The following is a 25,378-nucleotide window of genomic DNA, read 5'->3' on the forward strand; positions in this document are numbered from 1 at the left end:
ACTCTTCTTGAAAGAAGACATACAAGCAGCCAACAAACATATGAAAAAATGTTAATCATCACTAATCACCAGAGAAATGCAAATCAAAACCACAGTGAGATATTATCTCACACCAGTTGGAATGGCTATTATTAAAAAGTCAAGAAACAACAGATGCTGGCAAGGCTGTGGAGAAAAGCGAATACTTATACACTGTTGGTGGGAAAGTAAATTAGTTCAGCCATTGTGGAAAGCAGTTTGGGGATTTCTCAAACAACTTAAAACTATTCCACTCAGCAATTCCATTACTGGGTATATATCCAAAGGAAAACAAATCCTACCAAAAAAGCACATGAACTCGTGTGTTTATCACAGCACTATTCACAGTAGCAGAGACATGGAATGAACCTAGGTGCCCACCAACAGTGAATTAGATAAAGGTATACGTGGTATGCATATATACCACAGAATACTATGAGTCATAAAAAAGAAAAAATCATGTCAATTGCAGCAACATGCAGCTACAGGCCATTAACCAAAGTGAATTAACACAGGAATAGAAAACCAAATACCATATGTTCTCACTTATAAGTAGGAGCTAACCATTAGGTACTCATGGACATCAAGATGGCAACAGTAGACACTAGGGACTACTAGAGCAGGTAGGCGGGGTGGGGGACAAGAGTTGAAAATCTAACTATTGGTACTGTGCTGAGTACCTGGGTGACAAGATCAATCATACCCAAAACCTCAGTATCACAAAATATACCCAGGTAACAAACCTGCAAATGTACCCCCTGAATCTAAAATAAAAGTTGAATTAAAAAAAAAAGAAATCAAGAATTGTAGGCTGGATGCAGTGGCTCACACCTGTAATCCCAGCACTTTGGGAGGCCAAGGCAAGTGGATCACCTGAGGTCAGGAGTTCAAGACCAGCCTGGCCAACATGATGAAACCCTGTCTCTACCAAAAACACAAAAATTAGCCAGGTGTGGTGGCGCTTGCCTGTAATCCCAGCTACTCTCCATAGGCTGAGGCAGGAGAATGGCTTGAACCCAGGAGGCGGAGGTTGCAGTGAACCAAAATCACGCCACCATACTCCAGCCTGGGCCACCATACTCCAGTACTCCAGCCTGGGTGACAGAGTGAGACTCCATCAAAAAAAAAAAAAATTATTATACATACCTCTATAAAATAGTTTAGTAATTGTTGTTCTAAATGAAGTCAGAATATATGTGTATATAGTCACAAGTAACTGATGGCAAAATATATATAAAATTTTGTCATATGGCTTTAGAACTTACCAATATGCAATTTATTAGCTCAACTGATGGCTCATTTTAAAAAATGTAAAATACTTCAATCTCCATCACTCTGGTTTCTCTACTATTTTCTCATAATTCTTTAAATGACCCTGACATTGCCTTTAAGCTGACATCAAAATTTGTCTCTGGAAATCTGGTATATCATTTAGTTGGACTTTAAGATATGAATGCATTTTTATTAAGGAATGTCCCCTCATATTTCAATATACTCTGTTACTATTTTGCTCCTATTTTCCTTTAAGTTATAACTCATTTCTAAAAATAAAGGATAGAAACTCAACAAGCAACATACCTTTATTTATTTTAACTGTTAGCACAGCTGTTGCTAAAGCGTGGTCTCCTGACAGGCAACATAAGTATTACCTGGAAATTTGTAGAAATGCAAATTATCAGGCCCCACCCCAGACTTACTGCATTAGAAGGTCTGGGGGTAGGTGACCCCCACCAATCTGAATTTTAAAATCTCTACAGATGATTCTGATGCAAGTTAAAGTTTTAAGATCCACCATGTTGGGTTAGAATTATGCTGAAATTTATGTTGTTACTATAAAGTTTTCAAGTAAAACATTCTAATTGTATTTCTTAGTTATTGCATTTTATACTTTTATGACAAGAAAAAATTGGAAAAAGAATAATAATGAAGAAGCAGTTAATATAATTATACTGTAACTCACAAAATCAACCAAATAACAAACTTATAGTGTTTATTTTCTTTAGCACTTTTATGGGCTCTGAAGGCCATATGGAAGAAGTTGAAATTACAATCTATGCTACCTCAAGGGAACTAACATGAAATTAATCAGCATTTCTTTTTGTACAAGAAATGTGCATTAAACAAGCTGTGGACATCATTATATAATGTGCTTTTTTATGACTTAACCTATAAGTGCTTTCTTTTTTTTTTTTTCTGAGAGGGAGTCTCGCTCTGTTGCCCAGGCTGGAGTGCAGTGGCGTGATCTCGGCTCACTGCAACCTCCGCCTCCTAGGTTCAAGCGATTCTCCTGCCTCAGTCTCCCGAGTAGCTAGGACTACAGGCGCATGCCACCATACCTGGCTAATTTTTGTATTTTAGTAGAGACGGGGTTTCACCATTGTTGCCCAGGCTGGTCTTGAACTCCTAACCTCAGGCAATCTGCCCGCCTCAGCCTCCCAAAGTGCTAGGATTACAGGCATGAGCCACCGTGCCCAGCCCCTATAAGTGCTTTCGAGGTTAAAAGGAGATAGATAATATATACAGTAGACGAATCATTTTAAAAGGTCAAAAGCAGGCATTTGATTTCAGTCTAAAATGTAGCTACAACTTTATTTGGTAGATGGAATAGGACACTTCAACTTAGGAGAAGTGGGAAGTACAGAAACAACAGAAGATTGAAGTAAAACTGGGGAGTGGAGAATCGTTGTGGATTTTAGTATTAAATAGTGTTAAAATTTAAGCTAGGGCTGTCAACCTTATAGCGATAATTAAGACAAGGTTTTGGATACTTCTGTTAGATCTACAATTGTCTGAAAAATAATTTGTGCCATGGAGCTTGTGTGTGTGTGTGTGTAAGGATAAGGGCATCTGTATATATATCAAAATGTTTTGTTTCTGGGGAAAGAATTTCTAGCTTTTATTCTGGTTTCAGAGAAGTCTAAGACTCTTCCCGATGTATACAGACTAGTGCTAAGATGTTTGAGACCTTAAAGATTTCAAGGCTATGCTATTTTGAGAGTTCATAAAAGATCAGTTCTCAAGACTTGTGCAATGAATATATTTAGGCAGTAGAAAACAGATATAGTTCTCTGTCGACATTTTATTTGAAGATCACTATAATAGTTTTTCTAAGACTAGTAATAATAAAGCAATTTGGAGAGAATTAAATTATAAGCCATGTAAAATTGAAGTCTTTAAAAGGCCTATAATTTGGAAATTCCTTATTTTTTTTATTAACACCCTTGCAAGCAACCTCTCAAAAGCTCCCTTTACATCTTTGTTTCTAAGTGTGTGTGTGTGTGTGTGTGTGTGTGTGTGTGTATTATTGAAGAAATGATTTCTGGATCAGAAAGGTCTAGTTTACACTGAATTATACAAACATTGATGTAAAGTTTGACAAACCTTGAAAATGTTGTGATTACAGTTTTTGGTTCATTGGAAGGCCAATTCTGGGGGCTTGTTCAATGAAAATGTTTAGGCAACAGAAACAAATATAGCTTTTTGTCAAGGAAATTTTCTTTTCTTTTTTTTTTTTTTTTTTTTTTTTGAGAGGGAGTCTTGCTCTTTCGCCCAGGCCGGAGTGCAGTGGCGCTATCTCGGCTCACTACAAGCTCCGCCTCCTGGGTTCACGCCATTCTCCTGCCTCAGCCTCCCGAGTAGCTGGGACTACAGGTGCCCGCCACCGCACCTGGCTAATTTTTTGTATTTTTTTAGTAGAGACGGGGTTTCACTGTGTTAGCCAGGATGGTCTCGATCTCCTGACCTCGTGATCTGCCCGCCTTGGCCTCCCAAAGTGCTGGGATTACAGGCGTGAGCCACGGTGGAAATTTTCTTTGAGGGAGATTACAATAGTTCTCTATAGTAATGACAAAAATAGGACAACTTGCAGAGAAGTTAGTAAGCTAAGTAAGCATTGTGTCTTTAGCAAAGCTTATCATTTGCATATTTCTTATTTCTTGATTAAGAAGACTCTTGCAACCAACCTTTTAAAGGCTTCCTTTACTTCTTTGTTCCTAAGTGTATATATAAGGGGATTCAGCATGGGTGCAATGATTCCATAGAAGAGAGAAACCATCTTTCCCCGGTCTTTGGAGCTGGGTGAAGGTGGTTGCAGGTACATAGAGATAGCTGTACCATAAAAAAGTGACACCACAATTAGATGGGAGCCACATGTCCCAAATGCCTTTTGTCGACCTTCAGCAGACTGGATTCTCAACACTGCTTGGACAATAAAAGCATACTATATAAGGACGAGTGTCACGGGTATTAGAAGGAATAGCACACTGATGAAGAATAGTTCAGCCTCATTTGCTGTTGTGTCAACACAGGACAACTTGAGCAGAGCAGGGACTTCACAGAAGAAGTGATCCACTTCTTCGTGACCACACAGTGGCATCTCAAGTGTCCAGGTGGACTGTAATACTGAATTGCTAAAGCCACTAATCCAGGATGCAGCTGCCAACTGGAAGCAGAGCCTCTGGTGCATGATAATTGAGTAATGGAGAGGCCGACAAATAGCTACAAACCTATCAAAGGACATGACGGCCAGGAGAAGACATTCCGTGGAACCCAAGGCCAGGAAAATGAAAAGCTGGGCCACACAGCCACCATAACTGATTACCTTCCTGGTGTTGCATATGTTTACCAGCATTTGTGGAACTGTACTTGTGGTATAGCAAAGGTCCAGGAGTGAGAGATTGCTAAGAAAAAAGTACATAGGGGTGTGGAGTTTGAAATCCAAATGTGACACAAGAATTATTGTCAGATTGCCAAAGATTGTCAAGATATAGGAAAACAGAAATATCACAAAGAGTGGAATCTCTAGCCATGGTTGATCTGAGAAACCTAACAGAATGAACTCCTGTGGGACACTCTTATTTACCCAATTCATGTTAAGTGGTTCAACTCTTCACTCTGAAATATAAGAAGTCAGGATGTTAACAACACACTTACTGATTTTGTCAGCTACAATCATTTTGCTAGCAATTTACATAAAATTACAGACTGATCCGATTAATAATGTGAAAAATGTATTAATAAAAATATAAATATCCATCCAAGTATTTAAAAAGTGTTTATATATTTGTAACAGCATATTAGCAAATTGCATTTCAAGAATCTTTTTTTTTTTGAGATGGAGTTTTGCTCTTTTGCCCAGGCTGGAGTGCAATGGCGCCATCTCGGCTCACCACAACCTCTGCCTCCCAGGTTCAAGCGATTCTCCTGCCTCAGCCTCCCCAGTAGGTGGGATGACAGGCATGCACCACCACCCCGACTAATTTTGTATTTTTAGTAGTGATGGGGTTTCTCCATGTTGGTCAGGCTGGTCTCAAACCCCTACCTCAGGTGATCTGCCTGCCTCAGCCTCCCAAAGTGCTGGGATTGCAGGTGTGAGCCACTGTGCCCGGCCTAATTTCAAAAATCTTAAGCCGTATTTTCAGTTTCCAAATTCACATAATGTATCCTTTGATATTTTACTGTTTGTAAATGTATTTTTCACATTCTTCCTACCTAGATATCTACTGTGAGGTAGATATAGATACAGTTTCTGTCATTTGAACTCATTCTAATTTCTCTTCAAGGCCAGCGAGATTCCCTGATTGTAGAAATCAGTTAAAATTAGTTAAAGCCACCTCCCATTATTCCCTTTCCCTCAAAAAAGCCATGTAGACAGTATCTAGTAAGTTATCAGACACAATTTAAGGAGACATATCCTTTTCGTTTTAGAAGCTCATAGAATTTGTATACATTCCTTAATAATATGATATTTGAAGGTGACGGGCTGGTCTCATATCCCTACCCTCTCTAATTGGTTACATTCATTATATTGGAATGCTTGTAACCCTTTGATCTCCACACTTCTCATTTGTAAAATGAAGATGATACAGTGGTCCCCCTTTATCCATGCGGGATACATTCCAAGACCACCGGTGGATAGAAACTTGAAACTGTGGGTGGTACCAAACCCTATATATACTATTTTTTTTAATACATACACAACTATAATAAGGTTTAATTTATAAATTAGGCACAGTAAGAGATTAAGAACAATAATTAATAAAATGGAGCAAGTATAACAGCTCCACACCCCCATTTATTGTAATAAATGTTATGTGAATGTGGTGTCCCTTTCTTTTTTTCTCTTCAAAACACCTTATTCTAGTGTACTCACCCCTCTGTGTTCTGACGATCTGATAACCGAAATGGTTCCTCAGTGACTAACAGGCAGGTGGATGCTCTAAATCAAGCTTGTCCAACCTGAGGCCCACGGGCTGCATGCAGCCCAGGATGGCTTTGAACGCAGCCCAGGATGGCTTTGAACGTGGCCTAACACAAATTTGTAAACTTTCTTAAAACATCATGACATTCACTGATGATTAAAAAAAAAACTCATCAGCTATTGTTAGTGTTGCTGTATTTTATGTGAGACCCAAGACAATTCTTCTTCCAAGGTGGCCCAGGGAAGCCAAAAGATTGGACACCCCTGCTCTAAACAGAGGGATGATTCCCGTGACTGGGCGGGACAACACAAGACTTCATCAGGCTATTCAGAATGGCGTGTATTTAAAACTTATCAATTGTTGACTTCTGTAATTTTCCTTTTAATATTTGCAGACCACGGTTGACTGTGGGTAACTGAAATTGTGCAAAGCAAAACCGCAGATAAGGAAGGACTACTGTAATGTTTTTCTAAGTTGTCTTGATGTGAAGTATAAATGATGTGAGATATTAATGCACACACCTACCCTAGACTCACGCCTTTAGAAATGGAGAAGAGTGGATGAAAGGAACTATAGTGATCCAAGGTCTGAGGTGCTCAGAAAGGAATTACTTAAGATTTTTAGAACTTTAAATTTCCTAGGGTTACCAATGGAAATGACTATGCCTGTTAAAACTCAACATCTGATTTCCTTCTTAACCCACAAACCATCAACTCCAACAAGAAGGGGTCATAGTAAGCATATAATGTGAGTGTAAATGTGATCTTTAGTGTAAATTGCCTATCAGAGTGCCTGGCACATAGATGCACAGCTGTGTCACAGAAAGTACAACAGTTCTGCAGGAACTCTGAGATGCTTTGAGTAGAAGCTATTCAGTCCCATAAATTTCCTGGAGGGACTAAAATGCCAACTCTACCAGCTAAACATGTATTCATCCCCCGCAAAAGCTTAATGGGACACTTAATTATTTTATTACATTATCAATATCAGAATATTTGTTTTTCAATTTCATTCATGTTCAGCAAAATGTTAGCAATGTGAATTTTAATTTTTCTACTTATTTTAGAACCATTAGTTCCCTAAAAAATGTCTCCTTGACTCTCACCTGAAAAGAAATTTGAGATTTGTAGTCACAGATGTGGATATGAAATGATATTCAAAGGTATTTTTAAGTGAAAAAAGGAAGTTACTGAACACAAATTTGTATAGCATGATTCCATCAGTTTATACAAAGACTATAATATTAGTATAATATATATACTAATATATAAATTAAAAGCTACCTTGAATAATATAGAAGAAAGTATTACTCCTAGGAAATCAAAATGGGGGTGAGCAAAGCAGACTTTACTTATAAATTTACCTATTGTTTGTTCAAGTTTTTAATAAGCAGGCATTACTTTTGTAATATATTTTTTTCAAATGACCCTGCTGACCAATTTATTCTCTGTATTCTACTTTCAGACAAGCATTGCTTTAGTTAAGACTTTGATCTCCATGAGGGTGAAAATATTATAAGATATGTAATTTTTTTAGCTCTTGATAATTCCTTAAAATTTAGTCTGAATGTACAAAGAGTTTTTTAAAGGATGGATTGTAGGAGCATTTTGTATCTTACTAGTAATTATATATATATATATATATACACACACATATATATATACATATATATATATATAAAACCAAGGAATGCAGGAATCAGATAAAACAAGGCAAATGGCATCAGTAAAGAGAGATTTCATACACTTCACAATTTCTTTGAGTTGCACAAGTGTTGAAGAGATCCCCTCAAACCCATAATGTTGGGATGGCTGAAATGCCCCAGTTTATTCAGGACTGCTGAATGTACTCCTGCTATCCTGACATAGTCACTAACAGAGTCACTCCTATTCTCAGACGCGTTCCTGTTTGGATAAATTATAACGTCTCCCTTCATTTATTGCTCGGGAGATATCTCACTATGAAGGACACTGCATGTGCTTTCTCCTTTAACATGGGTCAATGGCCCTTCCTTCCTGACCAGGCCCTCTGTCTGACTTTTCTCTTTAGAACTCAGCTAAGAGACTGCCTCACCAAAAAGCCCTCTCACTGAGGATTATAGAGGAAGGAGAGAATCCGTTAACTCTTTTTGAATTAATTGACTGCCTCACTCTGAGATTCAGTCCTTACAAAATAAATAAACTGCTTTCTCATCAATATAATATATTAGTGTATCCTGTTATGTAATATCCCCTCACATTCTGTAGTAAGGGCACAAGGAGGGGGGAAATATTTATCACTCTAGTAGGAAGCCCTGGAGCTGAATAACAATGATGCAGCCAGAAAGCAGTGAGGGGAGGAAGCTGGAGATTTCAGAGCACTGAATTCTAATATTCTGTCTTACTCATCTTTGCATACTTTCTCATCTTCTAAACACACAGTTACCTCAAATATTTATCCACTCTTAAAAGGATATCTTTAAATAGCTGTGGTATCCTTTTGTATTTCAGATATTTTATGTAATTTAAATTCTGATTCATATCCCTAATTTTAGGATTAAAGTGTTTGTTAACAACTAAAACCAAAACAAAACAAAACTAGGAAGTCCTTATCTGCATCTTTAAGATTATATCAAATAGGCTACTGAGTGCTTACCTGTTAACGTCTGCTCCAATTGCTTGCAATTGTGGCTAATGTCTTAAAGGTGGTAGATTTCTCTGCTTTCCAGTAAAATCACATTGCCAGCATCTCCAGATACAATTATTCTCATTTTGAATAGCAAACATTCCATTGATTAGCAAAATAAAACATTTGAATCATGTGAGATATCTAGCAGATCAGAAAGAGAACACAGCAATTGGATTAAAACAGAAGTTAATGGAAGAGAATTTTAGAAAGCTGTGGAGAGGATCTTTATAGTTTTTATCTGTGATCACTTTAGAATGTTTTAACATCTAGCTTAGAATACTTACCTAAATGAATACCCATCCTTACCTCCTTTCTTACCTGTGTATTTGTTGACCTTATGTTTGTCATCTCCCTCTTGAATTTTCTCATTATATATTTTTTAATATTAAAAAAGGTGAGGTTCAACAGAGTCTTAGAAGCATCTTTTTAAATTGCACTGTGGAAAAAAAATCGAGACAAGAGAGGCAACAAGAGTTTTAGTCCCAATCTGCCATCTGAAGTCTCTGTATAATTGGGCGAGTTAGTTAATAGCTTTGGCCGTCAGTTTTATTTTCTGTAACATTATAGGGTGCTATTTTCCTTACAGCATAAAAACTGTTCACTTCTATGTTTTCTTAAAGTTTCTCATATCCCTGTGAGATAGATTTCCAGATACTGTCTTTTTGCTGGAGTATGAAGATGAATCATAGGACCATTTTTTCCACACAGTGGATACATTGCACAAGGAAGTTTGTAAAAGAAAAAAATTCCTGCTTATAAAAGATTAATTTTGTAGGTAGAAACCTGAATTTATATACTCAAAGAAATTACTTTCCCAAAGTCCTAGGTCTTGTAAGCAGCGAACTGAAAATTAGAACCAAAGACTGACTTTCTCTAAAGTTCTTATTTCCCATAGAGATTAAAAATATGCTCAAAATAACATTATGTATAACAATAAAGCACATAAAAGATGAAGCTAAGTCAGATTTTTCCAGCAGATAATTTGGTCTTTGCTGAGATTTGAATTACAGACTATCACATGAGTGCTTACTTAGAACACTCAAATTTTAATGTAATTTTATTTCATAATTTTTAGAAATGTATTCTACTTACCTCCATTTTAAGCATTAGAAGTAGATCAATTTTTTTTTTTTTTTGTCTAAGAAGCCTTGAGTTCAAATAGGACTAATTTAAAGTGCACAGATACAACATCTTCATACACTTAATTGTATAATTGATTTCATGAAGTTTTTTGACTTATTTTAATTCCACTCCATATGCATCAAGTCATGAAGTCTCTACTCAGAGTTAACTTGAGAATAAGGATGAAATATTGCAGACGACCAGAATGTGGTGTGCACCATCACATCACTTGGAATTTAGGGTGTCAACTGCTATTTTGGGAGACTCTTTAGAGTCAGTTTTGCAAAATGGATAAAAGAATTTTCTCTATTGATTTTAGTGTTTGTTTTGGTCTCTGGCAGAAATCTCAATCACTGAATTGCAAAACTCTTCCCCGCCCAGTTTATAGTAGTTAACAGCATACCCAGTGGGAAGAGAGAGGGAGGAGATCTCTATGAAGTGATGTTCCTATTTCAAAACTGATTTGCTAAGCAAAGTCCTTTCTCTAGGGACTGAATCCTCAACTTTTTCTAATGCAAAAGGAATGACAATGGGGACTAAAATACTTTATCAAAGAAAACTGGAATTTTATGCTATTGAATTGGAGTTAGTTTTCTTCTGTAAACTATTTCATGAGTTCTTTAAAGCCAATTAATTACTTCTATCAGGAAAGAAGTCTTTATTTTTATTATTATTATTTTTTAAAATCACAGCTGCACATGCCAAGGGAATAATTTTTTTCTTTGTTTTTTTTTTTTTTTTTTGAGACAGAGTCTCGCTCTGTCACCCAGGCTGGAGTGCAGTGGCACGATCTCAGCTCACTGCAACCTCTGCCTCCCGGGTTCAAGCAATTCTCCTGCCTCAGCCTTCCAAGTAGCTGGGACTACAGGTGCGTGCCACCATGCCTGGCTGATTTTTTGTATTTTTAGTAGAGACGGGGTTTCACTATGTTGGCCAGGCTGGTCTCGATCTCCTGACCTCATGATCCACCCACCTTGGCTTCCCAAAGTGCTGGGATTACAGGCGTGAGCCACCGCGCCCAGCCCAAAGAAGAAATTTTTTATTTCATGTGTAAAATCTCTAAGATGCGATCCGAGGTCATGTTCCCAAACCTTTGATTTCTATTTCAGAAAATAAGTTACCATTTATCTCAAGAAAATATTGTATTAATTTGTTATATTTTATATAAAATGGCTTTTAAAAAACGTAATGTACAGCAATATATCTAGTATATATTTTCTTTCATGGATTTTGAGTTTTCAGTCTCAGTTTCTAAGGTCTTCTACGGTTCAGAATTGTATCAGGCCCCTTAAATTGCCTGGTTTAAAGTTTATTTATAGTAGAGTATTTAATCCAAATATAATACTTTTATTTTTTATATGCTGTAATGTGCAGATTCATTTAAATTTCTTTTCTAGATTAATAAAATTAGAAGACATGTATTTATAATTCTAGAAAAAATATTTGGTATCTATTAAATAGAAAAAAACTTTTAACAATTTTGAAAAAATACTACAAATAGCTCAACAGGAAAATAAATTACATAGGCAGTTTAGAGAACAGCAAATTGAAATGATCAATAGATATAAGGAAATGTGATCAAGTTATCAAATATAGAAAGATATATATTTTTAGTTCAACATCTCCTTCTGAGAGGATATATTAATGATGATAAAGTTCCCCATTTTCACCAGATCAGAAACAAAAGGATAAATGAATTTTATTGCTGAAGTGGATGAAGGAAGACAGTTACTCACAGATCACTGGTGGATATTTAAAGTGTTATGGGCTTTCTGGTGAGAAATATGGCAATAGTTGCTTAAAAACTATATATATTGTCAATCTAGCACTGTTACTACTGGGAATCTTTCCCAGGGAAAGGAAACTAACAGTATGTAAGGACATATGGACAATGACGTTTATTGTAGAGTTATTTTAATGACCAAAGATAGAGAAAAATGTGGTTTTTTGGTAGATAACTTTCTAAATAATTAATACATTCACTGAACAGAATAATATGCATCCATCTAAAATAAGGAACTATGGGTCTAACAGGTGGCTTGGAGATATTTTCCTGGGGTATCGCTGGGTGAGCAAATAAAGAAGCAAAAAAGGTACAAAACACGGTCCCAGTTTTATAAAATAATTATTTAAGGCACCCTAAATATGATTTTCTGTATTGTGTGTCTCTGTGAGATTACATAACAAAATACCTTTGTTTTTTTTTTTTTTCCAGAATAATAAGAAAGGCTACTTCTTAGATAATTAACAAGAGGAAACTTGGAGAGAGGCAGACAGCAGTATCAGGAGGAGAAGGAGGGTGAGGAGGAGAAAGAGGTAGATGGAATATGAAGTAAAACCGGAAAGAGAAAGAAATTAAGATTTCACATACATTTGATTTTTTAAAAATGTAACTGCAATGGTTACCCCTGAATAGAAGACCAGGAATAAGGGTGAGGATGGTGAGGGGGAAAATTGTACTGGTGTGTGAATTTTGTTTTTTTACAATATTTTCAAAAAAGGTTTTATTTATTTATTTATTTATTGAGACTAGCTTTGTTGTCTTGCTTTGTTGCCCAGGCTGGAGTGCAGTGGCGCGATCTTGGCTTACTGCAATCTCCACCTCCTGAGTTCATGCAATTCTCCTGCCTCAACCTCCCAAATAGCTGGGACTACAGGCATGCAACACCATGCCCAACTAATTTTTTTGTGTTTTTAGTAGAGATGGGGTTTCACCATGTTGGCCAGGTTGGTCTCGAACTTCTGACCTCAAGTGATCCACCTGCCTTGGCCTCTCAAAGTGCTGGGGTTACTGGTGTGAGCCACCGGGCCTGGCCAAGAGGTTGTAATTTAAATAAACAAAAGTATAGTTTGAAAAGAAAGTAAACAAAGAACTAAGCAAGAAAATATGAATAAATATAAATATTCTGTAGAATGAACCAATTATGTATAAATGGTGATTATTTCAAAAGTTCTTAAACTTAGAAATTATCAAGTGCTGCCCACTTATGCAAGTTCTGGAAGTAGGGAAAAGGATCTGCTGAATTTATTATTATTAGCCAGACACGTGCCATCCTTTCAAAGGATTATCTCACTCAGTCCTCATAAATTCCCTATGAGAAAGCAATTCACGATTTCCATGCTATAGATGTGGAAACTGAGGCTTAGGGTGATTAAAAGAGAATGTGTCAGGAAACTGGTGACATAATCTGGCTGTTCTACTTTTATTCATTTTTTTTGTATTTTGTATTTTTATTTTTTTTTTCATGCCTTCCTTCTTACCACTAGGACTTATTTTTCAGAAATTTACTTATTAGCATTTTAAAATAGAAAATATATCGAATATTAGATCAAAATTCTGTAAGTAGCAAGGTGGACAAAGTGTTTTCTGTCAGATAAATATTATAGAAGCATGAAAGACTGGATATAATAACTTTCCCGGGAGAAATGGAGATGGGATAAGGACCAAATTTTACTAACGTTTAAAATGAACACTTTAGGCCGGGCGCGGTGGCTCACGCTTGTAATCCCAGCACTTTGGGAGGCCGAGGCAGGCGGATCACGAGGTCAGGAGATCGAGACCACGGTGAAACCCCGTCTCTACTAAAAATACAAAAAAAAAAAAAAAATTAGCCGGGCGTGGTGGCGGGCGCCTGTAGTCCCAGCTACTCGAAGAGGCTGAGGCAGGAGAATGGCGTGAACCCGGGAGGCGGAGCTTGCAGTGAGCCGAGATCGCGCCACTGCACTCCAGCCTGGGCGACAGAGCGAGACTCCGTCTCAAAAAAATAAATAAATAAATAAAATGAACCCTTAGTACTGGAGTCCAAAGAGAGTGGGTAGTATTCTAAGAAATCAAAGGGAATGCTGAAGCTTTCTCCAAACGTGGGTAGTCCAACAATAATTTCCTCAACTAATTCCATGTTGCCATAAGAAATCCAAAAAAGCAAAGCCTTCAATACAAAGAATCAAGTCCTGTTTGATAGTTCTCTCTCTCTCTCTCTATATATATATATACACACACACACATATACATATATACATGTATATGTATATGTGTGTATACATGTGTAAATTTTTCGAAGCATTTGTGTGTGTTTTGGACCTGATGCCCATGGCCCCTGAAGTTTTCAGAGTGTATATCCTCCAAACAAGAATATTGTCCATTTCCAGCATAACCATCACAATTAGGAAATTCACAGTATTGCAATACAGCCATCCAATCTACACACCACATTTAAATTTTGTCAGTTGCCTTAGCTGTGTCCTTCATAATCAATCTTTTCCTTTTGGTCCAGGATCTAACTCAGAGTTATGTATTTACTTGTGATGTCTCTGTAGTTTCCCTATATCAGGAGCAGTTCTTCAGCTTTTCCTCATCTTTCACGACATGATATTTTTCAAGAATGTTGGCCTGTCACTTAGTTGTCTCTCAATTTGGGGCATTTGACTTTTCTTCATTATTTATTTTTGGCAGGAATACGAGAGAAATACTGTTATCTTCTCATTCTTCATATTAAGAGGCATCTGATGTCCATGTGTCTCATTATTTGAGATTTTTTTACTTTTATTACCTGGTTTATGGAGTGTCTGCTAAGTTTGTCTGCTATAAAATTAATAAGTATTTTGCATTTATTAACTGAGATGTATCTTGTAGAGAGTTACTTTGAAACTATATAGACATCACACTTGTTATTGAAATTTTACCCCCAGATTTAGCATTTCATTGATTCTTATCTGAATCAATTATTATGATTATGAAATGATGATGATTTTCTAATCCCACCATTCCTCTGTATTTATTAGTTTATATTCTACCAAATGCTGACTTACTTACTCACAACTTTAAAGCAGTATGGACTAATGGATTTCAATTAAATTCAGTTGGTTGTAATCTATTGCTATCTTTATTTTTATGCTCAAGTTTTCCCAAGTTAGGCTAGTGGGAACCTCTGCAAGCCGGCTCCTATATCATTTTGTCATTTTCCCTTGTTTCTATAGGCACTTTCTTACTTTAAGCACAAGAGGTGCCTGAAATCAGCTGTTTATCCAAAGAGCCCTAATTTCTTTCAGTGGAGAAGGATAATTAGAAACCCGATCTAGGAACATGGTGGGCTCATTACTATTTTATACCCACACATACTCACAGACACACTGTATCTCTTTTTATGCACACTCATCTACATATGTTAAATATCATGGGTCCACAGTGATACTTTCAATTTCAATTTAATTCACTAGGCTTATGCAATTCTTACTTTCCCTACTTACACCTTCTTTCTCTAGAAGAAACCTAGCTTCTCAATATATTTGCTTATTTTCTCAGTCCTGTGTGCAGGCCATCTCATTTGAGTCCTGATATCTTCACACATGTTGGGTACTCAATATGAGCACCACAGTCTTCCCCTACACTGGAACTTCTTATGAATGAAGTCGCATACTATGTAAACTTTTTTCTCTGGATTCTTCAACTGAGTATAATGTTTCTGAAATTCATCCACATTATTGCATCTATCAGTAGTTTTTTCTTTTTATTGCCAAGAATAATTACATTGTATTAATACATCATAATTTGTTTATCAATTCTTTTGCTGATCGATATTTTTATTTTTTCCTGTTTGGGGTTATTATTAATGGGGCTAGTGTGAACATTCCTGTGTAATATCTATTGTGGACATGTGTTTTCCTTCTTCTTGGGTAGATATCATGGTGTATAATTGCTATATTAGAATCTTCCAAGTAATTTCCCAACTAGAGATACCATTTTACACTTACACCAACTGTGGTTCGAGAGTTCTGGTTGCTTCATATCTTTGCCAACATTTGATGTTGTCAGTCTTTTTAATTTTATCCAATCTAGTGGGTGCATAGATATTTCTCATTATGGTTTAACATGCATTCCACTATTGGCTAATAATGGTGAGCCCTATTTTATGTGCTTATTGACCATATAACTTCTCTTGTGTCAATTTAAGCCTTTTGCTCATTTAAAAAATAGGATTGTTTGTCTTTTGATCATTTATTTGTAAGAGTAATTTTATATATATAATCTAGTTACAAGTCCTTTGTCAGATGTGCAAGTTATTTTCTCCCAGTCTGTGGCTTGCCTACTTATTTTACTAATAGTATCTTTTGATGAGCAAAAAAGTTTAATGTTTATGAGATTTGTTATGGCTGTCCACTGCCTTCACAGTGCAGAAGCATGGCAACTGACATCATCAGGCCTCTTCATATTCTGGCTCTGTGCCTTACATCATGATCCTGCTGAGTTGGCAATGTCAGTAGGCAGTGCCAAAAGTCTGAGCATTCCTAGAAACCATTCCTACACCAGGAGGGCTAAAAACAACTTACCTATCTGTATACATGACTTTAACCCCGTAATTATATCTCTAATACACTTTCTCCTAGCCAGATGATGAAAATTCTCATGGCCATTTCATTGTCAATTGACATGAGAACTACGATAGAGAGAAGTTGGAATGGAAAAGTGAGTGCCCCTAATGAATTAAGGATAAAATGTATTTTTCCAAATTTTACATAAACATATGTTTATATGAACACATTGCTAGGATCTCTCCCAGGGTCTTGGAAGGGGCCTATGCGTGTGATACGCTATGAAATTACGCTACATTGATTTCATGGTAAATCTATCTGTGACATTGCCTATGAAGCCACCCACACCAGCAAAATCTGCAGTGTTTATTACAAATTTAGCTTAAACCCAGATTATGAATTCCTCTCTTAGGCAAAAAAGAATAGTTTTTGGAAGCCTAATCATCCTTCAAGAGCTAGAAAAGTGAAAATAAATATAAAAATAATTTGCATAACAGATCACAGAACCATTGAAGCAAAAAACCAAAAAAGTTCATATTCTATGCAGTGAAGAACTATGAAGTTGAGCTGAAGTTGCTTTTTCTCTGGGGAAATTTGCTGATTCTGAGGGGAGTTACACTTGTTTTTTGTTTTTTCCGCCAATATACACTTTTTATGGAGAACGGCGTCTCACTATATTGCACAGGTAGTCTCGAACTCCTGGGCTCAAGCTATCCTCTCACCTCTGCCTCCCTGAGAGCTGGGATTACAGGCATGAGCCACCATACCCTGTGGAATTTGCTGATTCTGGATGCAAGCATGAAGCTGGTAAAAGGACCACTAATATGGAATAAACGGGAGAAGCCCAGAAATGTGTTATTTTTGCAAAGCTAAAGTCACACAGCATCAATTGAGAGCCTGATACAAGGCAGTTTTCCCTCAGGCATTTGAAACATTTTTGTGTAAGAAAGAACATTTAACAAGCTATGTCAAAAACCTCTGAAAAACACAGCTGAATTTTCAACTGTCTTAAGGTACTGAGGAATTAAAGTTTAGAATTTATGACTAACCCAGAGAATGAACCCTGGCAAATATACTAGTCTCTCAGTCGAAAGCCCTAGAGGACTAAAAAGAGATCTGCCACGCCTTTCCAATATAGCAACCGAGTACTGCCTCACCTCTGGCGTTGCCTGTGTAAATTCCTCTCTGCCTAGCAAAGGAAAAGGTGAACACCCTGAATCAGAGGAAATGACCACAGACTGGATTTTTGGACTCCCAGGGCCCACATGAAATGAATTTAGGTGAAAACAGTATTTATCATTTGACCGCCATGAATCTCCACACTCAATAGTTGACCAAGTAGAATCTCCCTTCTGGAGAGATTTCAGAGAATAATATTTCTGTTAAAGACTTGAAAGATGTATTGAACTCCAGTTTTATTATCTCTTTAGCCTGTGCATAAAACAAAATGAGACTGGTGAATGAAATGGATTATTATAAGCTTCATAAGGTGGCAATTTTAATTGATTGTCACTTTCAGTTTGGCTTGCTGTCCTATTTGACCACCTTGACACCTGGCAGCCTCTCACTGACACCTTGATTTTAGCCCACTGAAATAGATTTTTATCTTTTGATCTCCAAAACTGCAGGCTAGTACATTTATGTTGTTTTAAGTCACCAAGTATGTGGCAATTTGTAAAAGCTGCCATAGGGATATAATAAACTAAGTGAGCTAAATTTCAACTTTAGAGAAGAAATTAACTGTATTTGAATGTTCTGCTTCTATCTATTTCTGAATCAACTCATGAGACTGTTAGCTTTGTGTGTGGCTGAAAGCAAGAGAAAGATCTTGAACCTGTCCATCTATAGGTGAGCAATTGTGGCTGTTAGCTGTCATACCCAAGAAAATCCAAAAGTGCTTGATCTGTCTGAAGCAGATTTGAATGCTATATGGAGGCCATACATGCCTTGACAGAAGTATCTTAGCAGAGGCTACCAGATTTCTGCAGCAAAGCCAAGCCTTTAGCAAAAAATGATCAACTGAGGGAAATAGAAAGGTAGAGAATCCTAAATTACTGCTTTAAAAACAAGACATTCAGATCTTCAGGCTCACGGCTGAAAAAAATAAAATAAAATGGCACCTCACATTCTTAATTGTCTTAAGAAATAGAGATTATAGATATATGTATATGGATATATACACATATATCTTTGCATATTTAAATGCAAAGCTCTTTAAATGAATTGCTCTGAGTGTATTTTATTGATTCTGTTAGCTTTTTATTTTGAAATAATTTTAGACTTACAATAAAGTTACAAAAATAGTTTAGAGAACTCATGTATACCCTGCAACTAGACATCTTACATAATCATAGCATAATTCTCAAAGTACAGGAAATTACCATTGATAAAATACTGTTAAAATTTTGCAAACTGGACCAGCCGCAGAGGCTAACACCTGTAATCCCAGCACTTTGGAAGGCCAAGGCGGGAGGATCACCCAAGATCAGGAGTTCGAGACCAGCCTGGCCAACATGGTGAAACCCTGTTCTCTACCAAAAACACAAAAATTAGCCAGTTGCAGCGGTGCACTCCTATAATCCTAGCTACTCAGGAGGCTGAGGCAGGAGAATCACTTGAACCCAGGAGGTGGAGGTTTCAGGGAGCCAAGATCAAGCCATTGCACTCCAGCCTGGGTGACAGAGCAAGACTCCGTCTCAAAAAAAGAAAACAAAAAGCAAACTGTTTCACAAATGTCCTTTTACTATTCCAGGATCTCATCCAGGACCCCACATTGCATTTAGTTGCTGTATCTCCTTAGTCTCCTGCTCCAACCTGGGACAGTTCCTCTGTCTGTCTTTCATGACCTTGACACTTTTGAAGATTATTAGCCAATTATTTTATAGAAGTACCTTCAGTTTGAGTTTGTCTGATGTTTTCTTATGGTGTATATCAAGATTATACATGTTTGGCAAGAATATCACAGGAATGTTGAGGTGCCCCTTTTAGTACATCATATCAAGATGTTCACGATGTTTTATTGTATTACTATGACGATAACTTTGAACACTTGGTTAAGATAATTTCTTCCAGGTTTCTCCACTGTAAAGTTACCATTTTTCCTTTTTACATTAATAATTATCTTGAGAGGGAATATTTTGAGATTATGCAAATATTCTGTTTCTCATCATATTTTTGCTACTTACGTTGATGTTCATCAGCGATTGTTGCCTGCAACAACTATTTCCATAGCATCTATTTTCTATTTCTATTGCTAATTCCACATTTATTAATTGGAATTCTACTGTAAAGAAGAGCTGTTATTTTTCCCCCATTTGTTATTTGTTCAGTCATTTATTTAAACTCATATAGACTTAAAGGTATTTGTTTTATTCTATTGTCTGTAGTCCCAATACTATCATTATTTAATTTACTGCTAAAATTGTCCTAGATTTGGCCTTTGGGAACTCCTTCAAGTTGACTCGTATCTTTTTAACATGCCCCATCACTATTTGAGAACTTCTATACTCTGTGTCACCACCAGCTGTTCTAGGGTCATCTTGGACTTTTACTTCCCCAACCCTGGAATCGATAATTTTTCTAAGGATCCTTGGTTCCTTTTAGTGGAAAATATATTTAGAAATCAAAATCTAGGCACTAGGTGTGCTCATTGCTACTGATTCATTATTGCTTCCAGACTCTGTCAGTGAACAGAGCTTAGAAATAGTGTATGTGTGTGTGTATATATGTATAATATATATATATATAATATATATGTAAATATATATGTGCTGACATATACATAACACATACATTTTTATTTCTATACCTAGCTATGTGTGTGTGTGTCACCACAGTTCATACTAATGCCTCTGATTCCAATCCAAATACCACAGAGTTTATTTGCATAAACTCCCTCCATTCCTTATTTGTACCTTCTTTGTTGAACAGGGGGAAATTTGGCTCTCATTATCCATAATATATTTACTTATTTGCTCAATTCTAATACACAAATAGCTTTAGAATTGCTAATCCACACTCTTGGGAATAACAATTTTACTAACTAGAGTACAATATTTGTGTACAGTTCTTTTTACTTTTATCCTTAGATGAGTCTATCCTCAGCAAAATAGTCAAGATACTCTTTTTTCCCAAAGTTAATTAGGTTAGTTTTTTTTTCCTTCCTTACCCTCTTTAACTTGGTTTTGTTGCTCATTTGTAATGCAGGTGGGTTAATTTATTGTTCTCTGTATTTCTTTTGGGTACCTCCCATTCCGGTTGACTTTAATTATTTATTTAAATTTGAATATATGAAGCATTACTATGGCTATAAAAGTTAGAACACACAAAATGTTGTATGTACTTAGAAAAGTGTCACTCCCCCTCAGCCTTTCCATTCCACTAATTCTCCCATTTTTTATACTCTATTCCAAATCACTACCTCCTCCAACCCTGTGGGTAACTAATCTCATTAGTTTCTGGTTTACCATTCCTGTATTTCTTTTTGTATAAAGGGGCAGATATGTGTATAGTTCATTACATGTCCTTCTTTCTTATATGAAAGAACTGTAAGATGGTACATTATATGAAAGGTAGTATAGACTGGGTATAGTGGCTCATGCCTGTAATCCCAGCACTTTGGGAGGCCCAGGCAGGTGGATCACTTGAGGTCAGGAGTTTGAGAATAGCCTGGCCAACATGGCAAAACCCTGTCTAATATTATTATATTAAAAATATAAAAATTAGCTGGGCGTGGTGGCGTGCACCTATAATCCCAGCTGCTTTGGAGACTGAGGCGGGAGAATCGCTTGAACCTGGGAGGCAGAGGTGGAACATCTTACATAATAATAGTAAAATAACCAGGAAATTGGCTTTTGTACAATCTGTAGGTTTTACTCATTTAACTAGTTTTACAAGCGTGTGTATGTATAGTTCTATGTAACTTGTCACATGTAGATTTGTGTAACTATTGCCACAATCAAGATACACCATTGTTCCATTTCTACAAGTATCTCTTGTGTTACTCCTTTCTAATTACACCTGTCTCTTTCTGTTCTCGATGCCCCATCCCTAACTCTTGGCAACCACTAATTTGTTCACTGTCTCCATTACTTTGTCATTTTTGAGAATGTTTATTCATAAATGAAATCATATAGCATGTAACCTTTTAAGATGAAGTTCTTTCACTCAGCTTAATTCCTTTGACATTCATTCAAGCTGTTGCGTGTATTAATAGTTTGTTCCTTTTATTGTTGAGTAATATTTCATGACATGAATGTACCATAGTTTGTTTAACCATTCACTCAAAGGACATTTAGGTTGTGTCTGTGTTTTGGTATTACCAGTAAAACTACTATAAACAGCAATGTCTAGAATTTTCTGTGAGCATAAGTTTTCATTTTTCTGGGATAACTGTCAAGAAATGTGATTGCTGGGTTATATGGTAAGTGTATGTTTAATTTTTTTAAGCAGTTATTTTCTAGAGTGGTTGTACTATTTACATTTCTATCAGCAATGTATTACAGCTCATTTCTCTGCATTCTTGTCAGCTTTGGTGTTATCAGTATTTTTAAAAATTCTTCTATTAAGTATGTAACGATATCTCTTTGTGATTTTAATTTGTGTTTCCCTAATAGGTAACGATGTTGAACATATTTTCATGTGTTTATTGCTGTCAGTGGTAAACATCAGCTCTGTGGTAAACATCAGCTCCTGTCTTTTGTCCATTTTCTAGTTGGATTGTTTGTGTTTTCACTGTGGAGTTTTGACAGTTTTTAAAAATATATTCTAGTTAGGAGTCTTTTGTCAGATATATGGTTTGCAAATACTTTCTCCCTGTCTATAGCTGTTTTTTTAATGCTCTTAACAGGACCTTTCGCAGAAAAAACATTTTCAATTTTGGTGAAGTCAACTTATTTGTTTTCCTTTTATGGATCACGCTTTTGCTGTCATGTGTTAGCATTTACTGAGATTCTTGAATATGTTGGCTGACGTTTTTCACTGGTTTTGAAAAATTCTTAGCCATTATCTCTTCAAATTTTGTTTCTGCCTTACATTTTCTCACTTCTCTTTCTGGTACTCTAATTATTTGTATCTTAAATTATTTGTGTACATCTATACAAATAATTATGTTCATAATTTGTTTCTATTCTTTTTTCTTTCTTGTTGTCAGTTTGGGATTTCTTCCACTTATTTGTCTTCCAGTCACAATTTGTGTATTATAAGGTTAAACTAAGACTACAGGGTTTGGTGGTTTTTTGTTTTCTTTTGTTTTGTTTCGGCGGGGGGGGCTTGCCTTGAAAAATGAATTACATTTATATGTTTTTAAAAACAATTTCAACTTTTATCTTAGATTCAGGGGATACATGTGTAGGTTTGTTACATGGGCATATTTTGTAATGCTGAGGTTTGGGGTCTGATTGATCTCATCATCCAAGTATTGAGTATAGTATCCAATATTTAGTTTTTTAACCTTGCCTTCATCCCTCCTCCCTTATAATCCCCAGTGTCTATCTTTATATCTGTGTATACCCAACGAACATGCTGTATTTGATTTTCTGTTCCTGCATTAATGTGCTTAGGATAATGCCATCCAGCTGCATCCGTGTTGCTGCAAAGGACATGATTTTGATTTTTTTAATGGCTGCATAGAATTCCACGGTGTGTATGTATTACACTTTCTTTATCCAATCTACTCTTGATTGGCACCTAGGTTGAGTCCATGTCTCTGCTATTGTGAATAGTGCTGCAAAGAACTTATGAGTGCAAGTGTCTTTTTGGTAGAATGATTTTCCTTTGGATATATATCCAGTAATGGGATTGCTGGGTTTAATGTTAGTTCTGTTTTAAGTTCTTTGAGAAATCTCCAAACTGCTTTCCACAATGGCTGAACTAATTTACATTCCCAACAATAGTGTATAAGCCAGACTAAAATTGTAATTTGTTATTACTTTACTTTTTATTTCTAGAATGCATATGTTATTCTGGTTTGTGTATTTCAATTCTCTGGTGAAAATTCTATAAGTTTATGTATCTTATCTATATTTTTCTCTAACAAAATAATCATAGTTATGATCAAATATTTGTTTGCTCACCTTAAGATCTGGTTCATCTAGAGATCCCTTTCTTTTTTTTTTTTTTTTTTTTTTTGAGACAGAGTCTCACTCTGTCCCCCAGGCTGGAGTGCAGTGGCGGGATCTCAGCTCACTGCAAGCTCCGCCTCCTCCTCCGCCTCTGCAAGGGTTCATGCCATTGTCCTGCCTCAGCCTCCCAAGTAGCTGGGACTACAGGCACCTGCCACCATGCCCAGCTAATTTTTTGTATTTTTAATAGAGATGGGGTTTCACCGTGCTAGCCAGGATGGTCTCAAACTCCTGACCTCATGATCCACCCTCCTCGGCCTCCCAAAGTGCTGGGATTACAGGTGTGAGCCATCGCGCCTGGCCTAGGGATCTCTTTCTAAGGCCTCTTTAAAATTTTTTGATTATTGATTATATGGTCTTCTTGCTCTTCTCATGTCTAGTAACTTTTTATTATATACTAGACATTGTGTAAGTGGACAATAGGAGCACTAGATGATGTTATTTTCCACCAAAGGGGTTCCTCCTTTAGGTAGATCAAGTAAGCAGATTTTCTTCCACTTCACTGTCTTTCACCCCTACTTTCATATCTCTTCACATACTAACCACAGTAAGCATTTTGATTCTTTCATTTTGGTAAATTCTTCTAAAATTTCCCTTTTCCTCTCTCTCCATGTACATTTTGTTCTTTTTATCAAGAATTCACCCCTTAATCATCCATCTCTCTAAATTTTCTTCAAAATAAACTAAAATCAATGTAGAGTAAAATAAGTGCTAAAGTCAAACTGCAAATAAAGAGCTTCTGGAATCCTACCAAATGCAACAGGGAGGAATAGCTGTATTAGTCCATTTTCATGCTGCTGATAAAGACATACCCAAGAGTGGGAAAGAAAAAAAAAAAGGTTTAGGTCAGGTGCAGTGGCTCACGCCTGTAATCCCAGCACTTTGGGAGGCCAAGGCGGGCAGATCACGAGGTCAGGAGTTTGAGACCATCCTGGCTAACACGGTAAAACCCCATCTCTACTAAAAATACAAAAAATTAGCTGGGCATGGTGGCAGGTGCCTGTAATTCCAGCTTAGGAGGCTGAGCCAGGAGAATCACTTGAACCTGGGAGGCAGAGGTTGCAGTGAGCCAAGATTGCACCACTGCACTCCAGCCCAGGTGACAGTGTGAGACTCTGTCCCACCCCTGCCAAAAAAAAAAAAAAAACGGAAAAGAAGAAAATGGACTTACAGTTCCATATGGCTGAGGAAGCCTCACAATTATGGTAGAAGGCAAGGAGGAGCAAGTCACATTTTACATGGATGGCAGCAGGCAAAAAGAGAGCTTATGCAGGAAAACTCCCATTTTTAAAACCATCCCATCTCAGGAGACTTACTCACTATCATGAGAACAGCATAGGAAAGACCTGCCCCCATGATTCAATTACCTCCCACCGGGTCCCTCCCACAACAATTCAAGATGAGATTTTGGTAGAAACATAGTCAAACTATATCATTCTGCCCCTGGCCCCTACCAAATCTCATGTCCTCACATTTCAAAATCAATCATGCCTTCCCAACAGTCCCCCAAAGTCTTAACTCATTTCAGCATTAACTCAAAAGTCCACAGTCCAAAGTCTCATCTGAGATAAGGAAAGTCCCTTCTACCTGTGAGCCTGTAAAATTAAAAGCAAGTTAGTTACTTCCTAGATACTATGTGGGTACAGGCATTGGATAAATACAGCTGTTCCAAATGGGAGAAATTGGCCAAAACAAAGGGGCTGTAGGCCCCAGGCAAGTCCAAAATTTAGTGGGACAGTCAAATCTTAAAGCTCCAAAATGATCTCCTTTGATTCATGTCTCTCATCCAGGTCATGCTGATGTAAGAGGTCAGTTCCCTTGGTCTTGGGCAGCTCCACCCTTGTAGCTCTGCAGGGTACAGCCTCCCTCCTAGCTGCTTTCATGGGCTGGTGTTGAGTGTCTGTGGCGTTTCCAGTCACACAGTGCAAGCTGTTGGTGGAT

General features: G+C 36.9%; 2 protein-coding genes across 2 annotated transcripts in view; one reads left to right on the plus strand and one right to left on the minus strand.

Annotated features, from left to right (window-relative positions):
* Positions 1-25,378, plus strand: part of LOC116460435 (olfactory receptor 2B6) — a 73,149-nt gene that overhangs the window by 12,547 nt on the left and 35,224 nt on the right. The gene's annotated exons all lie outside the window — the stretch shown is intronic.
* Positions 3,947-4,888, minus strand: LOC116460436 (olfactory receptor 2B2-like). Its single transcript, XM_032141582.1, is given in 1 exon segment — positions 3,947-4,888. A coding segment is annotated over 1 exon segment (942 nt).

The sequence above is a fragment of the Hylobates moloch genome, unplaced genomic scaffold (assembly GCF_009828535.3).
Source record: "Hylobates moloch isolate HMO894 unplaced genomic scaffold, HMol_V3 SCAFFOLD_20, whole genome shotgun sequence".
Classification (NCBI taxonomy): domain Eukaryota; kingdom Metazoa; phylum Chordata; class Mammalia; order Primates; family Hylobatidae; genus Hylobates; species Hylobates moloch.